The sequence below is a fragment of the Homarus americanus genome, unplaced genomic scaffold (genome assembly GCF_018991925.1).
Source record: "Homarus americanus isolate GMGI-L3 unplaced genomic scaffold, GMGI_Hamer_2.0 scaffold11022, whole genome shotgun sequence".
NCBI classification, from domain to species: Eukaryota; Metazoa; Arthropoda; class Malacostraca; order Decapoda; family Nephropidae; genus Homarus; species Homarus americanus.
In genome coordinates this window covers 15,724,772-15,741,588 of record NW_024737068.1, presented here as the reverse complement: position 1 = coordinate 15,741,588, position 16,817 = coordinate 15,724,772, and the positions used below count along the sequence as shown (strand labels likewise).

General features: G+C 38.2%; 1 protein-coding gene across 3 annotated transcripts; it reads right to left on the bottom strand.

Annotated features, from left to right (window-relative positions):
• Positions 1-1,319: 1,319 nt before the first annotated feature.
• LOC121873010 (pre-rRNA-processing protein TSR1 homolog) lies at positions 1,320-15,186 on the bottom strand. 3 transcript variants are annotated; one of them, XM_042376252.1, is made up of 17 exons: positions 14,944-15,186; positions 12,576-12,687; positions 12,236-12,347; positions 11,638-11,908; positions 11,226-11,304; positions 10,698-10,838; positions 9,767-9,892; positions 7,905-8,102; positions 7,175-7,420; positions 6,758-6,908; positions 6,085-6,312; positions 5,349-5,566; positions 4,014-4,277; positions 3,691-3,801; positions 3,276-3,362; positions 2,545-2,665; positions 1,320-2,114 (listed from the first exon to the last, which is right to left on the bottom strand). In XM_042376252.1, the coding sequence occupies exons 3-17, from the start codon at positions 12,339-12,341 to the stop codon at positions 1,864-1,866; spliced, it is 2,598 nt and encodes an 865-aa protein (XP_042232186.1). In that variant the 5' UTR covers positions 12,342-12,347; positions 12,576-12,687; positions 14,944-15,186; the 3' UTR covers positions 1,320-1,863. The 3 variants fall into 3 exon arrangements, with proteins under 3 accessions (XP_042232186.1, XP_042232187.1, XP_042232188.1); XM_042376253.1 differs by lacking the exon at positions 12,576-12,687; XM_042376254.1 differs by lacking the exon at positions 9,767-9,892 and having other exon boundaries at positions 14,944-15,184.
• Between the last annotated feature and the right edge of the window lie 1,631 nt (positions 15,187-16,817).

Sequence of the window (16,817 nt, the reverse complement as noted above, 5' to 3'; positions counted from 1 at the left end):
AACTTCAAGAAAAATATACTTGAAATTTACAGAAAAAGGAAACAAATTGAATATTTTGGTCATATACAGCAAATAGGGAAGAGGGGAAGGTAGAGAGAAGGATGGATGGATGAAAATAAAAACTATCAGTCCTAAATATTTGTCAATACTGTACATTCACCTGACAAAAACATCATAATAAATAGACAAATATATTTTTATTGAGAGGAAAATAACTAATGTGTATTATAATACCAGCAACTCATTATATATAGTTTAATAAAGGAGTGAGTTGCTTTATGGGTATTTGACCTCATATGTTGGCCATCATCAGGACTTTTCATTTGTCTCCTGGAAATAAACAGATGAATGTATGTTGTAATGTTGACTGTAGTAAACTGTTAATGTACAGTTACCAGTGTATCGTGTACTGGCAGTGTTTGTTAAGAGATAGTGAAGATAATAATACATATGGTACAGCAGTTGTTTAGGTATTACTTCAGGTAATATGTAGTAGTTGCCAACTCTACTTATATAAGGTGATAGAAGAAAAAAAATACTTTATTAGTTTCCGTCGCAAATTTATATTTGTCGAGTATTTTAACGGATGTGACCCCCCCCCCCTAATTGGTTGTTTAAAGTGGGCAGGGATTCGAAGTATAGGGAAATTGTTGGGTAAAATATAACACAAAACAAACCTACAAAACTCTCCAAACTATAAAAAGTTTACCTTATTCATGTTTTTTGGTGCTTAGTATGCGATAGTGTTGTTTTCGGTGTTCAGATGATGTACCCATAAACTCAAAAACGATTTTTAATCTAACTTGACCCAACCCAATCTGACCTGGAGGAACAAGAGTGGTAACTCACCTGGAGGAGCGAGAGAGACTGCAACTTCCTTTCTCTATGTTCCTGGTTTTCAGAAGTATTGGTTCCTTTCTTTATATTCCTTGTATGCAAGAGTAATAGTTCTCTTCTTTATATTCCTTGTTTGCAGGAGTAATAGTTCCTTATTTTCAAGAGTAATAGTTCTCTTCTTTATATTCCTTGTTTGCAGGAGTAATAGTTCCTTCCTTTATATTCCTTGTATGCAAGAATAATACTTTTCTTTTATATTCCTTGCTTGTAGGAGTAATAGTTCTTTTCTTTATATTCCTTGCTTGTAAGGGTAATATTTCCTTTCTTTATATTCCTTGCATGTAGGAGTAATATTTCCTTTCTTTATATTCCTTGCTTGTAAGAGTAATATTTCCTTTCTTTATATTCCTTGCACTTACCTATACAGCACAGATTAACATCAACACTTACAGTACTTATCAAAGCAAAATAAGTCATAATAAAAAATTTAAAAAATTTATTTATTTTGTTAGAAATGAAGAAGAAATTGTATACAGAGAACCTACTTTCAGAGATCTTTACTAATTATTTAATATAAAATAATATTAATTTTTCCAAGACAATATTACACATTTAATTAAAATTTTCAAATCTATTTTTAATCTGGACTGGGCTTTAGCACTTGACATAACCCAAGAGAAAAAATGGAATATGGAAAATGTACCGTAAATCCGAAAATAAATATAATAATGAGCAAAGGTTAATATATTACGACAGCAGCACAAGATGACTAAAGATCAACAACTCAGTCCTGAAGGAAACGCTACTGAAGATTCTCACTTCCTCAACACACCAAAACTTTTTCAATAATAAAAATCTTTATTTATCGTTCGCACAACCACTTATAGCGACTGTACATAACTATCATTTCCCACGTACGTTTCGTGTAAATGGGGGCCAATGGTCAGCCACAAATGCTTCATTTTAAAACATTATTACAAAAAATCAATAAATATTTAACTATTAACAATGAAACTAACAAGAGGCCTATTGTCTACTCGAAAAGAATTTAACGGTTTTAGCTTTTTTGAGAGCGGGTTGCTGGTCGCTGCAGTCATCCTCGTCACTCAACTTGTCACCGATGTCATTAGAGGACCTGAAGGTGTAGAGGGGCGGAGGCCTGGCGACGTACGGGTCAAACGTCCACTTGGGAAAGACTCTCTTGTACAGATTCAGCAGGACAGTATCTTGAGACTTTAGTTGACCGTCAAAGTGGCATTTCATGTGACCGTGAGTACCTGTTGGAAAGTGAAAAAAAAAATGCTATTAATAGTATAAATATCTTGCTATAAATTCACTTGCTGAAACCTTTGCGTACTAGAGAGATGGGCAATGAGAATCATGGGTGAAATAGAGACTTTATCTACTCATGATTCTTGCCATTACACAGAACACAGACTAAACTATGTAGCAGTAACTTTTAATATTCTGTCATTACTCTCATTATTACACTGAAACATCTATCAAACTGGATATGAAGATGTAGTTATCATAATATGGGATAAAGTTCTCTTTCTTGGGATAATTACAGTAGTAGTTATCATGTATGGGATAAAGTTATCTTTCAAGGGATAATTACAATAGTGGTTATCACATATGGGTTAAAGTTATCTCTCTGGGGATAAAAAGGTAAATGTTAAGCAAAAACCACAAACTAAGTTCACTCACCCAAAGGTTCCTTGATGTGTCCTCGTCTCCCCCACTTGGTCCGGAGTTCCACGGGTCTGAACCACATTACGTCTTCTCGGTTGAAGAACATGTATCTTATTACGGCTGTCTTCCGATTCACCTACGGAGGAAACATCTCGTGAGCTGTCTATAAAGTAAACATTCTTGGTACAGTTCAAAATCAGTGACAGGGTCAAATATTACACTTGGTGACCTAACAATGAGAAGAGGATATGTGTTGATGATGCCAGATAAGGTCGTGTCATCTGCCAAGACATTAACTGAATCGCCATGTTACAGTGAAACCCTCCTTTTAATGGATGTCAATCTAACGGGTACAGTCTGGCCCTCGATATAATGGACTGTACTGTTATATGGAGGTTTCACATCCAACAAATCTCGATATAATGATTTTCAACCTTCTATATAGAGGTCTCACTGTGTGTTAAAAGTCCTGCATCAGCTAAACAATTCATCTTGTCTAATAACCAGTAGCCAACATACTGTGGTAGGTGGTGCAGGGAGGCTAGTTACCCAATGACCTGTATTAACGGAATCATTTAGAGAATATGCTGAGAGTCACTCTAAACATAGTGCAAGTCACTCTGAACATTGTGCAAGTCACTCTGAACAAAGAGCAACACACTAGTTCAAGACACAGGACATGAAAGCTCTTTGTTTCTTTAAGTCAAAGAACAAGTCTCACGATAGATTACTCTTACTAGACGTACCTTGAATGGGTGACCGCTCAACACCACCCTCTTAGTCACTATTCTCTTGGGGTCAACACTCAGTAAGGAACCAGTGGCCACCAAGTCCTGTAAGAGACGACACATTATTAATACAACCCGGTACAGAACTCTCTCTCTGTCTCATGTACTACAGCCATTACATCCTGGTACTGCCTCTCTCTCATGTACACAACCATCACTTCCTTTATCTCTTATACACAAACATTATTTCCACTCAACTTGTTATCAAATACATACAGGGTGATTCATTAATCCTTCTAACACAAACGTCATCCAAACAACCTCAAGTATGTGCATTTAAGGTCTAGAAACGACTTTTAAACTGTGTCCACCCAGCCTTAACGTATGTATGCATGTACTGTATATAGGTTGACACAAGGTAAAAGTGACATACCTGGGCACCATCTGGCCTCTCTCTGAACACCAAGACAGAGGCTGGAGGGAAGGTGATGGGGGCAAACATCGTCGCTACCACAGTCGTTCCAGGGTGGAAATACCGGGCAAACTAGAATGATTATGATGATGATAATAGTAAAAGGATTAATAACAATAATAAAAATAATTCTAGTAAGAATAACAAACAAAAGAAGAAAAGAGGAAGAAGACAATGAAGAAGATAAGAAGAGGATGAAGAAAAACAGAAGTAGACAAGAGGAAAGAGAACAAGAAAACAGAAGAAAGATCAGACAACACCAACCAACACAACAGGACGCCCACCTTGTGCTTGGTCCCCGTGGAATGCTCGCTGAAGATGGGAGCGTTGGCAAACCTTCTGAAACCCACGTGGAATATGAGCCGCTCTTTGGACTTGATGGCTCGAAAGTGACCTGAGGGATGAGACTTAACCACCATGTTAACGATGGACATCTTCTGCTCGTGGGGGAGGAGACCTAACACCACAAGAGGAGAGTGACTCGCGACGTGGTTATCGTACAGGTGGCGGGGGACGTCCGATATGTGTACTACCACGTACCAGCCGGGCTGTAATCAACCACAAAAACTGCTGTATTATGTGAAATATTATAAATAACAGATATGCTAGTTATAAAGACTCTTATTCATAAAGACTTAGACATGTTATTTATAAAGACTCAGACAGGTTATTCATAAAGACTTAAGACATTATATTTAAAGACGCAGACATACTATACTATGCAGCTACTCCTCGACTTAAGACATACTCGACCTACGACCACCCGGACATACGACCGCCTCAGTCGCACCAAAATTTTGTCAAATTACGTATTTTCGAGTCTCAACGTTAGTGATTGCGCTGTGTACTGACAAAATTTTCGTTTGTAATTCACTTTAAAATGGCTGACAAGCTTAAAAGTGAGAGTTTTGTGGTGCTGAGAAGAAAAAGAGACACCCATTTTAGATTTTCTATGTATTATTTAAGCATTTTCGACTTATGACCAGGATCTGGGTCCCTAACCCTGTCGTAAGTCGAGGAGCAGCTGTACAGTACTGTATATATAAAGCCTTAAGACATGATATTTATAAAGACTCAGACATGCTATACTATATATATAAAGACTTAAGACATGATATTTATAGACTCAGACATGCTATACTATACTGTATACAGTATATAAAGACTTAAGACATGCTAATTATAATTCTAAATCATATTATAAAGATCAAGATAAGAGAAACTCAATCATGAACAGAACCACCAAGTAAAGTTATCCCCAGTAGTTGCTTTATCGAGTAGGAGACAAATTTCCACTAATAACTCAACTGTGTCTCGTTTCTCCAACCAAAAATTCACACAATATTGAAAGTTAAAAAAAATCTTATTGATGAGTATGAAAAATATTTGGGTCAAAGTATTATATGGATGGCTGATTTCTTAATAGTTTTCACAATGTGTTGGTTAGGTGAAGGTTAACTTAGAGTAGAGTAAGTTTAGTTTAGGTTAGGTTAGGGTAAAGTTTGATTAAGGTTGTGTTAGGTTAAGGTTATGTTATGGTATGTTTAGTATAGGTTAGAGTTTGACTAAATTAGGTTTGAGTTACGTTAGATTATTGTAATTATTATTTTTTCACTTACTAGAGCCCCATCTTTGTCTTCCTTGAGAACTCTCTTTTTAGTGCGTTGGAAGTTCTCAAACTGAAATATTCTGGAATAGTCGACGGGTAGGTTCTCATCCGGGTCCCAGGCAGAGGTGCGGAAGCTCTGTAAGCCCCGGAATTTTTGAAAACGTATCCTGGCCGTCAGATCTTGGGGGGTGTCCACCTCGTCTGGGAACATGGCATCATCGCGGGCAGCTGGAGAAAAAAAATAAGTGTCGTCATTTTAGAACTGTCTTGACTTTACTTACTATTATATTATTGTGAGAGGTAAAAAAAAGATGGCTGGGTATTCTTGGTTGAGGTGTGTGTGGTGACTGGGTGTGATAAGTGGGTGTGTGGTGAGTGGGTGTGTGGTGAGTGGGTGTATGGGTGTGTGATGAGTCTCTAAGCTCTAACTAATAAAACTGAGAATAACATATGGGAGATATTGGCCGGTGCGTCATATTGTCTCACACTGTGGCGGGTAAAAGTAATTTGTGGCCTGACTGTACATTGCAAAAACACACCTTCATAAAGTCATAGAGTTAACTTGAGTAATTTACCTTCCCACCTCTCCCAAGAATCTCTTCTGCACGGGACAAATAGATGATGTAATTCTGGTTAGTTAAATCCCCCACCTCAGGTAATTCTAGTCTCTTAATTACTTCTTCCCTTCATTACCCGATTCATTACATTTACACTCGCGGTCCTTACGTTATACTCATGATCCATACCTCTCATTTTGTCAAAGGCGTCCATCTCGGCCTCATAGTCCACCTTCTCGTCGTAATTGACACCTTCGGCATCCGTGACGGTCATCGTCTCGTATTCCTCGTTGTCATCTTCGTCGCCGTCACCTTCACCATCGTAACCGTTCTGCGAGATGGTGTCCACGGGGGCCAGGTCCTCGTCCATTTCACTTTCGCTGTTTTCGTCGTCGTCGTCGTCATTTTTGTCCTCTTCTGTAACGTGTCGGGGTAAATAAAGTTAGTTACAGCCGTACAATATGGAAGTTACAAATAATTCCAGTGTCCTTTTGTAAGATATAATTCTGTGTAAAAATTGCAAGGGGAGAGAGAGAGGCAGGGGAGGGAGAGTGGGAGAGAGAGAGAGAGGCAGGGGAGGAAGAGTGGGAGAGAGAGAGAGAGGCAGGGGAGAGAGAGAGAGAGATATTGAAATAGACTTAGGTATAGATTCTTAGCAAGATTTTCTAGATGAGAGAGAGGAAATATTAATCTACTGCGCACTATTTAATCAATCACAAACACACTATGTAAGTGTACTGTACATTTATTTCACATTGGTCAGAATATTATCACAAAATACATTAAACTACAATTTCCCTCAATAAAAATTTCCTGTACTGCACAAAGTTATCAATGGACTGATGTTAAAAAAGATATTCACCATCATCGCTGTTCAAGATCCACGCCGCTTGGTAATCCGAGGTTCCTTTGGGGACCCGCTTGGTACGTTGTTTGGTGGTGGCGGCGTCCTCTCCGGCCTCTGCCAGTTCCTCTTCAGTCGGCCATGTCTGTTCTCCCTCCAATGGGTCAATCTAAGACGAGAAACAAAAATGGTTAAGAAAAAATAATTATCATCTACTGAAGAAGTAAAATATGTTTGAGGAAAAAATGATTGAAATTATCTCAATTTATCTATCTCTTCTCTTTATTCCTCATTCCCCTTTGCTTGGGATGGATGAATCAAGGGTAGTGAAAGGTGTAGAGTGGGAGGAACAACAGCAGGGAGACCGAGACAAATATAAGCATTTCTACGAACGAATTAATAAAAAAAAAAATAAATAAATAAAAAAAGACTCACTTCATTCGTTGACTTAAGTTGCTCCTGTAGGGCGGGATCAGCTTCCTGCAGCAGATGTACTTCGTCGTCCTCCATATCTGCCCCGGCTTCCCTGCTCCGGCTGTGTCGCTCTAGAGGATGTGGGTCGGCCGCTATGTCGATGCGGTTCATCTGGTAGTCCCCCCAGCCAGGGATGTGAACCAGACCATTGACAGAGAGCACTTGACCGCGGACATAACCGTGGACTTTGAGTACTCCGGTAGATCCCTTGATAAAACACACAGAGAAAAGATCTGTTGTACACTGTTTTAGCATAATATAGCGACACCTCTATTAAATGGACTATATGGAGGGGAAAGTCCATTATATCGAGGGTTTGTTAGATGTGAACCCCTCTATCTAATGCATTATATTATAGAGATAAGTTTGTTATATGGAGGCTTCACTGTACACACACTTACAACACCTCGGACTGTCACCCATCCACTAGTACCAGAGCTTTGATCTCCTCCAGTCTGTCTACCTCTCTCTCCATGATTTAATTTACTGCCTGGTATTTCACTTAATCAATTTTTTGCCCTTGAAGAAGCTGACCCATTGAGCAGTGTAGTTTTTAAACCCATAATACGAAGACATTATATATTAATTATGATCACAACAACAATGACCTTATATACGAGACTGACAACGGAAAAACTATTCACTAAGTGGCGAAGATTTTAATAGTTGTATAAAAGTTGTAATTATTTACCTCTTCGAGAAATTCCATCTTTTCGGCCATAATGTGAGGTCGGTTGTCCCTGAAGAAGATGGGCCGTCGTTTCTGTGCGCCAATTTGCCGTAGAACCAGAATTGCGTCTTGTTCTTTCTCGAGGCTGTGTAGCTTAGAGGGGCCGGGGAAACGCAGTTCTATTTCCTTGAGTAAGTTCTGCCGGGCGTGGTGCTTCTTCTGTTAGAGGGGGAAACAAAAAATAAAATAAAATATAATAATTTCAAATCTTCTAAAATTGAGGTTAAAGAAAGACTAAATAATAATAATAATCTTCACAAGGGTTGAAACTGCTCAGTGGCATTTTACTGGGCCTTATACCACTGAGGTAATAATCAAGGGATATATCCAGGTGACAATGTTGCTCTTCAGGTACTTAAGCCGAGTCATTAACAGCTGGTGTGAATTACAGGTGTACCCTCAAGTCCCTTATTGTGGCACTTTTGGCACATCCAGAATCAAGTGCCAGAGGTGGAAGGTGTCACATCAAGTATTACCCTAAATAATATTAAGTAACATGCAACACCTAACATAAACCATTAATAAACTTCAGCCCCTTCTTCATAGTCAGTACTAAAAGATGAATAATTCAGTATTGTTAATATTACAGAAAACATCAGATTAATATTTGGGACAAGAGAGAAGCTGTTACAAGGGATGAATCACTCAGTCTCTAATGATCGTCAACATTACAATCTGCAATAAAACATTGTGTTATTTTCATACAACTTGCAGGTCACAATGTTAGCAACACCATCATGCTGTAATATAAAAATACACCCTCCACCCTCCTCCCCGAAAAAGAATACAACAAACTCTAGTTTCTTAAAAAAGGAATCACAATCGTAAGTCAGTACAGTGGTCCCTCGGTTAACGAGTTACCTTCCATAAGATTCTTAACTTCGGTTAACGAGCAATCCCTCGATTAACGAGTTTTTTACGAGCCGACTTCAACATGATTTCGCTTGCATTTGGCGGTCCATCAGCTGTAGTATCAGTCTGCCAATACAGTAATCGGTTCTAGGGCTTAAATTCCTTACCATTTTAGCAAATATCAAGAAGTTTATACTATTCAATAATTTTAAAAGTGTAATATTAAATTTTTTACTCATTTTAACAATTATTGAACATAATTGAAAGTAATGAAACTAGTTTTATGCGTGCCATCCAGCCTCTCAACACACCATACAGGCGTCAGTCTTTGTATCTTTTCAGTGGAGGTAACATCTTGCTTGAGACTCTGTTCAACTAAATGCTTTTTTTCTGTTTTTGCAAGCAAATTATTGGTCATTTTGAAATTTATTTTACATATTGACAATATATAATGCAGTGCAGTGTTGATTTAAAGAAAATAATCTTGAATTACACCAGAGAACTAAAATTTTATGGGTGAAATGGCACCATGGGGTGACTTCTCTTCCACCCCAATGCCTTCTCTTCTCCCTTCTCCACCCCCATTCTAATTCCCATCATCATCATCCAGGAGCCTTCTACATACACACCTCAAAGTAAATGTACTTTTCTACCTTTTTTGTTGAATTTAGGGAATTTTCGGTGAGCTGGAACCAATTACCCAAAAACCCATTGAAACAATGGTTTCGGTTAAAGAGCAACCTTCTAGAACGGATTGTGCTCGTTAACCGAGGGACCACTGTATTATTGATGTCACGTATAAAACAGCACTCCACACTATACAGATATAAGTTAATACACTGTCATACACAACATTACTACACAGATATAAGTTAATACACTGTCATACACAACATTACTACAAAGATAAAGTTAATACACTGTCATACACACAACAGCACTCCACACTAGACAGACATATGGGTAAATACACTATGTTTTTTATGTGAGGTCGTCGGCTGTTTGAGAGACAGTCTAGTTTTCAGCTCCTGTTCCAGATCGTGTGCATCCATCATCATCTGGTTGTCCTCCTCTTCCGTGCCACCTGCCTGTATCTCCTATTAACATGTGCAAAACTTAAAGAGATGTTCCTCCTATGTAGCCAGTAATATAAACACGAAAGCACTGCCGAGTTTACCTTTATCTCACAACAATGATGAGTAGAGCCAGAACTAGTACCTTAAAACAACATCAACTAAGGCTATGGGTAGAAACAAAAGTGAGATTATCATTTTTTTTTTGGTCATCTTAAAAATGCCTTAACTCAGTCACCAATTCTCTATGCCCCTTTCAAGTCCTTTCTTCCCGCTAATCATAGAAAAGGAAACAAAATATCACTCATACACACATATTTTCCTGTCATTCAGTCATTTATACTTCGGCAACACAGCATCATCTACATACAATACAGGCAACAGCTTAGACCATGTCACCAAGTCTTGGTTTTATTCTATGCATCTGTTTTTGCTTCCATTTCATATACCAATCCCTCAAAAGTAATAAAAAAATAAATCAAGGTTGGGTTGGGTTAGGTTAGGGTTGTATTATACATTCTTGATGAACTCCCAAGACAAATTTACATACAGTGAAACTTCTATTTAACGAACTACATAGAGATGAAAGTCCATTATATCGAGGGTCCATTAGATGTTAAACCTCATCTAATGGCTTATATGTAGAGAGAAGTCCGTTATATTGAGGTTTCACTGTATCTGGAAGCTCGGAAAGTTATAACATTTATGACTGCATTGTACTGTATAGTGTGTATGACTGTATTGTACTGTATAATGTGTATGACTGTACTGTATAATGTGTATGACTGTACTGTATAATGTGTATGACTGTACTGTATTAACTATGTACCTTCTGGGCCACTTCCTCCAGCCCAGCCACAATATGGATGGGAGCTGGGAGACCTTGGGCTAGTATAGAGCTCAGTAACAGATCTGCGGCGTCTCCTAGTTCCTCATCTCCGGGCCAGAGAAGCATCAACGTGTCGCTAACCTGAAACACGTAGGAGTTAGTGCATTAGGTTATGTCAGGTTAGGTTTGAATGAGTTAGATTAGGATAGGTTAGTTTAGTGTTAGGATAGATTAGCCTTAAGATAGGATAGGTTAGATTAGATTGAGTTACAATTAGGTAAGAATAGGTTAGGTTAATGTTAGGTTAGGGTAGAATAGTTAGTTAATCTCCAGGTCTAACAAGCTTGGGTGGAGACTCTTCAGGTGTCCTTAATCAAGACAATAACAGCAAAGCATTAAAAAGACAAATTTAATTCAAGGAAACACATTGATTATGAAAGTCCTGGATATTGATCACTAAAAATAATCAATCTTGGTCTTAAATCCTTTGATCAATTATACCATAGACGTGAAGGAACACACACGAACCTTTACACTGTCCAATATGGCGTACAGATCGTTCACCGGTGGTACGACAAAGGAGAGTCTCTGCTTAAAACGCGAGCAGCTGCAAGAGAGATCAGAAAACACTCATAAGTCACATTCAATAATTACAAGATGAATTTTTACTGTTTATTTTATTGCTTGATTTAACTATATAGTAAATAGGAATAAGGTGATGTGGTACAGGAAGCCACTAAGGTACGGTGTCCTGACTCTGGTAGGGTGCGGCTGCGTGCAATAGTCTGGCTTTCTTATTGTTGATCATATGTTGTTGATAAAATGTACGCTCGTGTGGCCGAACCCTTAGAACCTCTTTTCACGTGATCCCAGACCTCTAACCTAACCTAACCAGTGTCTCGAGATAAACAGTTCATAACAACATAAAACAAACAAATACCTTATGTGTACTATGCCCTGGGAGCTAGTGGTGGTGGTGGCGGCTTCATCACACGACACCAGAGCGTTCAGCACCGTCCGAGGGTTGATGCTGGGGCTGAGCGGCACCACCGTCACCAGGAACGGGGGGTTGTTAGCGGTGCCCAGAGCTCGTTTACGCAAGCTAGTTTCCTCCCTCTTGACGGCGCGGATCTGCTTGGACCTGTGACGTCTCTGCTCGCGACTGAGATCCTTCTTAGCTTTTTTGCTTAAAGTTTTGACGCTAACTCGACCTGAAAATACAATTCATACCTACGTAAGTAACTTTTTTCTCATGTATATAATCAACAATGATATTATGAACAGCGTCTATAATCTACAGGTACTGGGGAGTGAATGAGGGAGGAGTGAGGTACCTGTCATGATGAGGAGGATCATAGGAAGAGAGAGTTTCATTATATCGAGGGTCCATTTGATCCCAAACCTCTATACAACAGATTAATGGAGAGATAAATCCGTTATATGGAGGTCTCGCCCTACCACCAACACCTCATACATTAAAGCAGCTCCACCAACACTACTGTACACAGGTTCATTAACTAACTAAGGTCACACTCCACCTTTACTGGACTTGGAGACGCTGCCCTTAGAGCGGTGTCCTAGGGTCCTGTGTCTCTTGTTCTGCTGCTTCAGGGCTGACGGTCTATGGGGCTGAGACAGAGCCATCTCTCTCTGGAACACCAAAATATCAGTCTCATTCTATCTATCTTTCTTTCTTTACCTATCTATCCATATTTTTCTTTCTCTATCCATCTATGTCTATCTCTATCTATCTACTCGCCAACAATGTGTTAGGACCTGAGAGAGGCACATGGAGGACCTCTGTCATGGCCATACGTCAAGAGTTATTTAATTTATCTCATATTTTACCTCATCAAGGGAAATATTCTGATGTCTTACCTCACACCTTTGGCTTCCCTTCTTGTCTTTGAGTGAGGATATATTAGTATTTTCTTGCCCCGAGGTCTGCCATCCTTCTCCTTCCCTCACGGTGATCAACAATCTTCTTAAACTACCACGGACACAAACCTTAATTTACTTTCATTTTAATACCATAAAAAATAATGACCTTGAACTAACCATAATTATATTTTAAAAATATTCAAATATGTTTAATTATGTTTCTTAAGACATGAATGAGTTTTTTTTATTATACTATATAAAGTAAATGTTTTAGGGAGTTTGTTTAATCGTGGTAAATATTGAACATAAGACGTGATGGCCAATAACAACATCAGCACGTGGAGGAGACAAGTGAACACCGCCTCGCGCAACACACCATTAAACCCTCTTTAGATAGAAGATATTAATTTATATACTTAAAAATTAGTAAAATAAATAAAAAACAATAAATATCATTGAGGACGCTTACAGTTATATATTTGTATGAGTTTGTCTGTTTCTCTGTTTGTCTCTATTTCTGTCTATCTGTCTCTCTGTCCGGCTCTCTCTCTGTCTCTCTGTCCGGCTCTCTCTCTGTCTATCTGTCTGCCTGTCTCTGGTTATTTGTCTGCCTGTCTCTCTGTCATGGGAGTCTGTAGGAACTTTTACAGAGTTGCAATAAAGCAAGACAAGACCTGGCATATCGGTTTCTTAAAAAAACTGATAAAATGGAAGAAACATCATTTATGAAATAAAATTGAAACCTAACCAAATTTGTACTTATCCTTACCTAACCTAACCTAACCTAACCAAATCTAACTTAATTTATTGTAACCAAACCTACAAGTAACTTATACTAACCTAACCAAACATAATCTATCATAACCTTACCTACTTAACCTAATACCGCCTAATCTAACCTAACCAAACCAATCTATTTAGGTTCCTGATAATCCTGAGTAATTTTTTTCTTATTATTTAGCAAAAATGGACTAAAGTTTCATTATGTGAACTATTTATTATTAAAATTTGTATAGCTAAGGTTAATATCTTTAATATAACTCTCCTTAATTAACTACATTATTATTATTATCGTTAATAATAATAATAATAATAATAATAATAATAATAATAATAATAATATTATTATTATTATTATTATTACCAACCGAATATCGAGAATTTTATCTTTACAATCAATATTTCAGTCAATTCTAAAACACTATTCTTCTATGACGTTTCCGGTTCAAATGACCTGTATTTTCATTATTTTTATTTACATTATCAGCCTTTTAATTAAAGTGATGCTCGGTTGACCTCTTCACTACTACGGTAACGCCTTAAAGCTCATTTAAAGTCATTTAATTCACACATTTAATCTCATTCAAAGTTATTTAAATCCAGCATTTAACTCATTATTTATATCCATTTTCTATGTTTTAAACATTAAAGTAAACGTAATATTATGCAAGGATAACGTTTTTAAAATATTATTTCGCTTGTACGTATGACATAACAATTATTTTGACTTTAGTTTATTTTAATCTCTTCGCCGCCGATCGGCCTGTGAGCCGCTTGGGAGGTCAGTCACGTCTCCGTCAGGCACTGTAGCCATGTACTGGCTCTTTGTTAGGCACTGTAGCCATGTACTGGCTCTTTGTTAGGCACTGTTGGCACTGTAGCCATGTACTGGCTCTTTGTTAGGCACTGTTGGCAAGTATGGGCGTCCTCAGGATTTTATTTTATTTACTTTTACTTATCCTCTTCACCACTGATCGGCTCGTTAGCCGCTTGGGCGATCGGTCACGTCTCTGTCACGCACTGTTGACAGGTACTGGGCATGCACCAGCTCCTGAATGAATCTGAACCTGCTCCAGTGTTGGTCAAGTCTGGTCTTGAAAGAGCTCACACTCGGTGCCGTCACAACACTCTCTGGTAGATTGTTCCAAGAGAGAGAGAGAGAGAGAGAGAGAGAGAGGTCTTTATGAGGCCCTTGAATGCGAGTTAAAACACGTACTCCTCTGATACCAGTTGCTGCTGCTATAGGAAACGTCACACCCTTGGGAGTTAATATTTCACTTACTGGCAATAGGCAGGAATCCCACTTGGCCAAGAACAAATTTGTACAATAATCAGCACAAATAAAGGGGATTATAGAGTGATGCAGAGTTATAAATAAGAGCATGAAGTGAAATATTAACATATACGAGGAAACTGATAAATTAAATATGAAACCAAATAAATTTACTATATTTCTCTCTCTATAGTTAACTTATGTCTTACCTTTCGCTTCTCAACTTACATGTTATATATACATTATTAACTATTAACTTGCTTTTTTAACTTACAAAATTTTTATTGTTTTGTAAAAGGGAAAATAACTTACAGGATGTAGTATTTTCTTTCGTGTTGAGATTTACTTCTGACTTTCCTTCATCCACGACACCAAGTCACTGATGCTTTGGGTAATTATTCACTTCCTTTTCTGTTTATCATTTGCTGTACAAACCCAGGAAACTGTTTACTTTGAATACGTTTACTGTACAATGAATTCAGAGTGCAGAGTTGCCAGGATTTAACGATAAGATGGTGTTTGGGACAGACGTGTGGGTGTAGAGGCGTTTGGCGGTGTGCTGAGGAGGGAGTGAGAGTGAGAGAGGGAGGTAGAGGAGGAGCTGGCTTTATGAGGCATTCAACCATCTGTTTACCATTGGTTAAGGTCGAGCTTTTCATAAGAGTCCAGCTGCTGCGACGGGACACACACACACACACACACACAGACTTATATACTGTCATTTATTCATAAGTACTTGTAATTATTAACTATTCGTATACATTTTATAGTGGAATTACCACTTTCATTGCACCTAAAGAAGACGATAGCTGCGGAAATAGGAACTCCTGTAGAATCACCACCCCAGTTTATTTCACCTAAATATTAACCACCCTAACTCTATTTACTTTTATCCTCTTCACCACTGATCGGCTCGTTAGCCTCCCGGGCGAACTGTCACGTCTCTGTCACGCACTGTTGGCAAGTACTGGGCATGGGCTCCTGAATGTACCTGAACCCGCTCCAGTGTTGCGGTTAGTTTAGATTAAGTTAAGTTAGGTGACGCTGGGGTGGAGATTCTTGAAGTGATCCGTTGATTGAAAGAAAGAGGAATCTTTATTTTGTGTTGAAGTCTTAAGTGTATTTACAAAACTTAAACACACACTTAATGGTTCAACAATCTCGTTCATGGCACGTCACTTTAAACACAATATATATACGGCTCATTATCATAAGACTGTCATCATTATTTTCTATCATCAACAGAGAAATGTATTACTCTGACTCATCATTGACTCACAGCATAACAGAAATACTGATAATGGCAACATAAGGGGAGTGGGGTGGGGGGGGAGGGACCACTCGTGTGTGCGGTAAAGATTAGACAATATCGACAATACAATACGGAAATATTTCGTCATGTTCACTGGCATAAACATGACTGGTATTCCTTGACGTATCATTCACCATAGATATATATATAATTTAACTACTGTATTGCTCCGACTACTAATGATAATAATAATGTTTGACTGCAATTTATGAGTTTCTTAGTCCTTAAGTGCTCACAATACAAATGAACGAATATTAATGAGACTGTACTTGCAATATTCGGCACAGGTTTGGTCACAGATTTCCTCGAAAGCATTCAGAGGAAGATGTCAAAAGAAATCCCTGGCATTAGGAACCTTAAGTATGGAGATAAAATAATAAAAACTACATTTCTATTCCCCCGAAAGACGTAGAGCGAGGGGCCATATGATCCAACTGTATAAACTAGAAGATGGGAGTTAAATAAAGGTGATATAACTAAGGGACTTGAACTATCAAATCAGGATCGAACACATAGGAATAGTTTTATACAAGAGAAAGTTAGATTTAGGGAGAAATTAGGGAAATATTGGTTCAGAAATAAGAGATGTGGATAAGTTACCAAGCACCATCATTAACTCGAACTCCTTAGGAAGCTTCGTGTGTAGATTGTATACGAGTGATTATGTTCGGGTGTAAACAGGGGATGCCTTACATGGGTCAACGGGTCTAATAAAGCTCATATAATTTCGTGTGCTTAATAAATGTTACCAAAAGATTTTTTTTGACGTGATTTTCACTTAACGATTAATTCAGGTTAGCGTCTCACTAATCTCTTGGCCCTGAACCTCTGAACCTAAGACAAAAGTCACATGATCTAAGTTTAACAAATATAT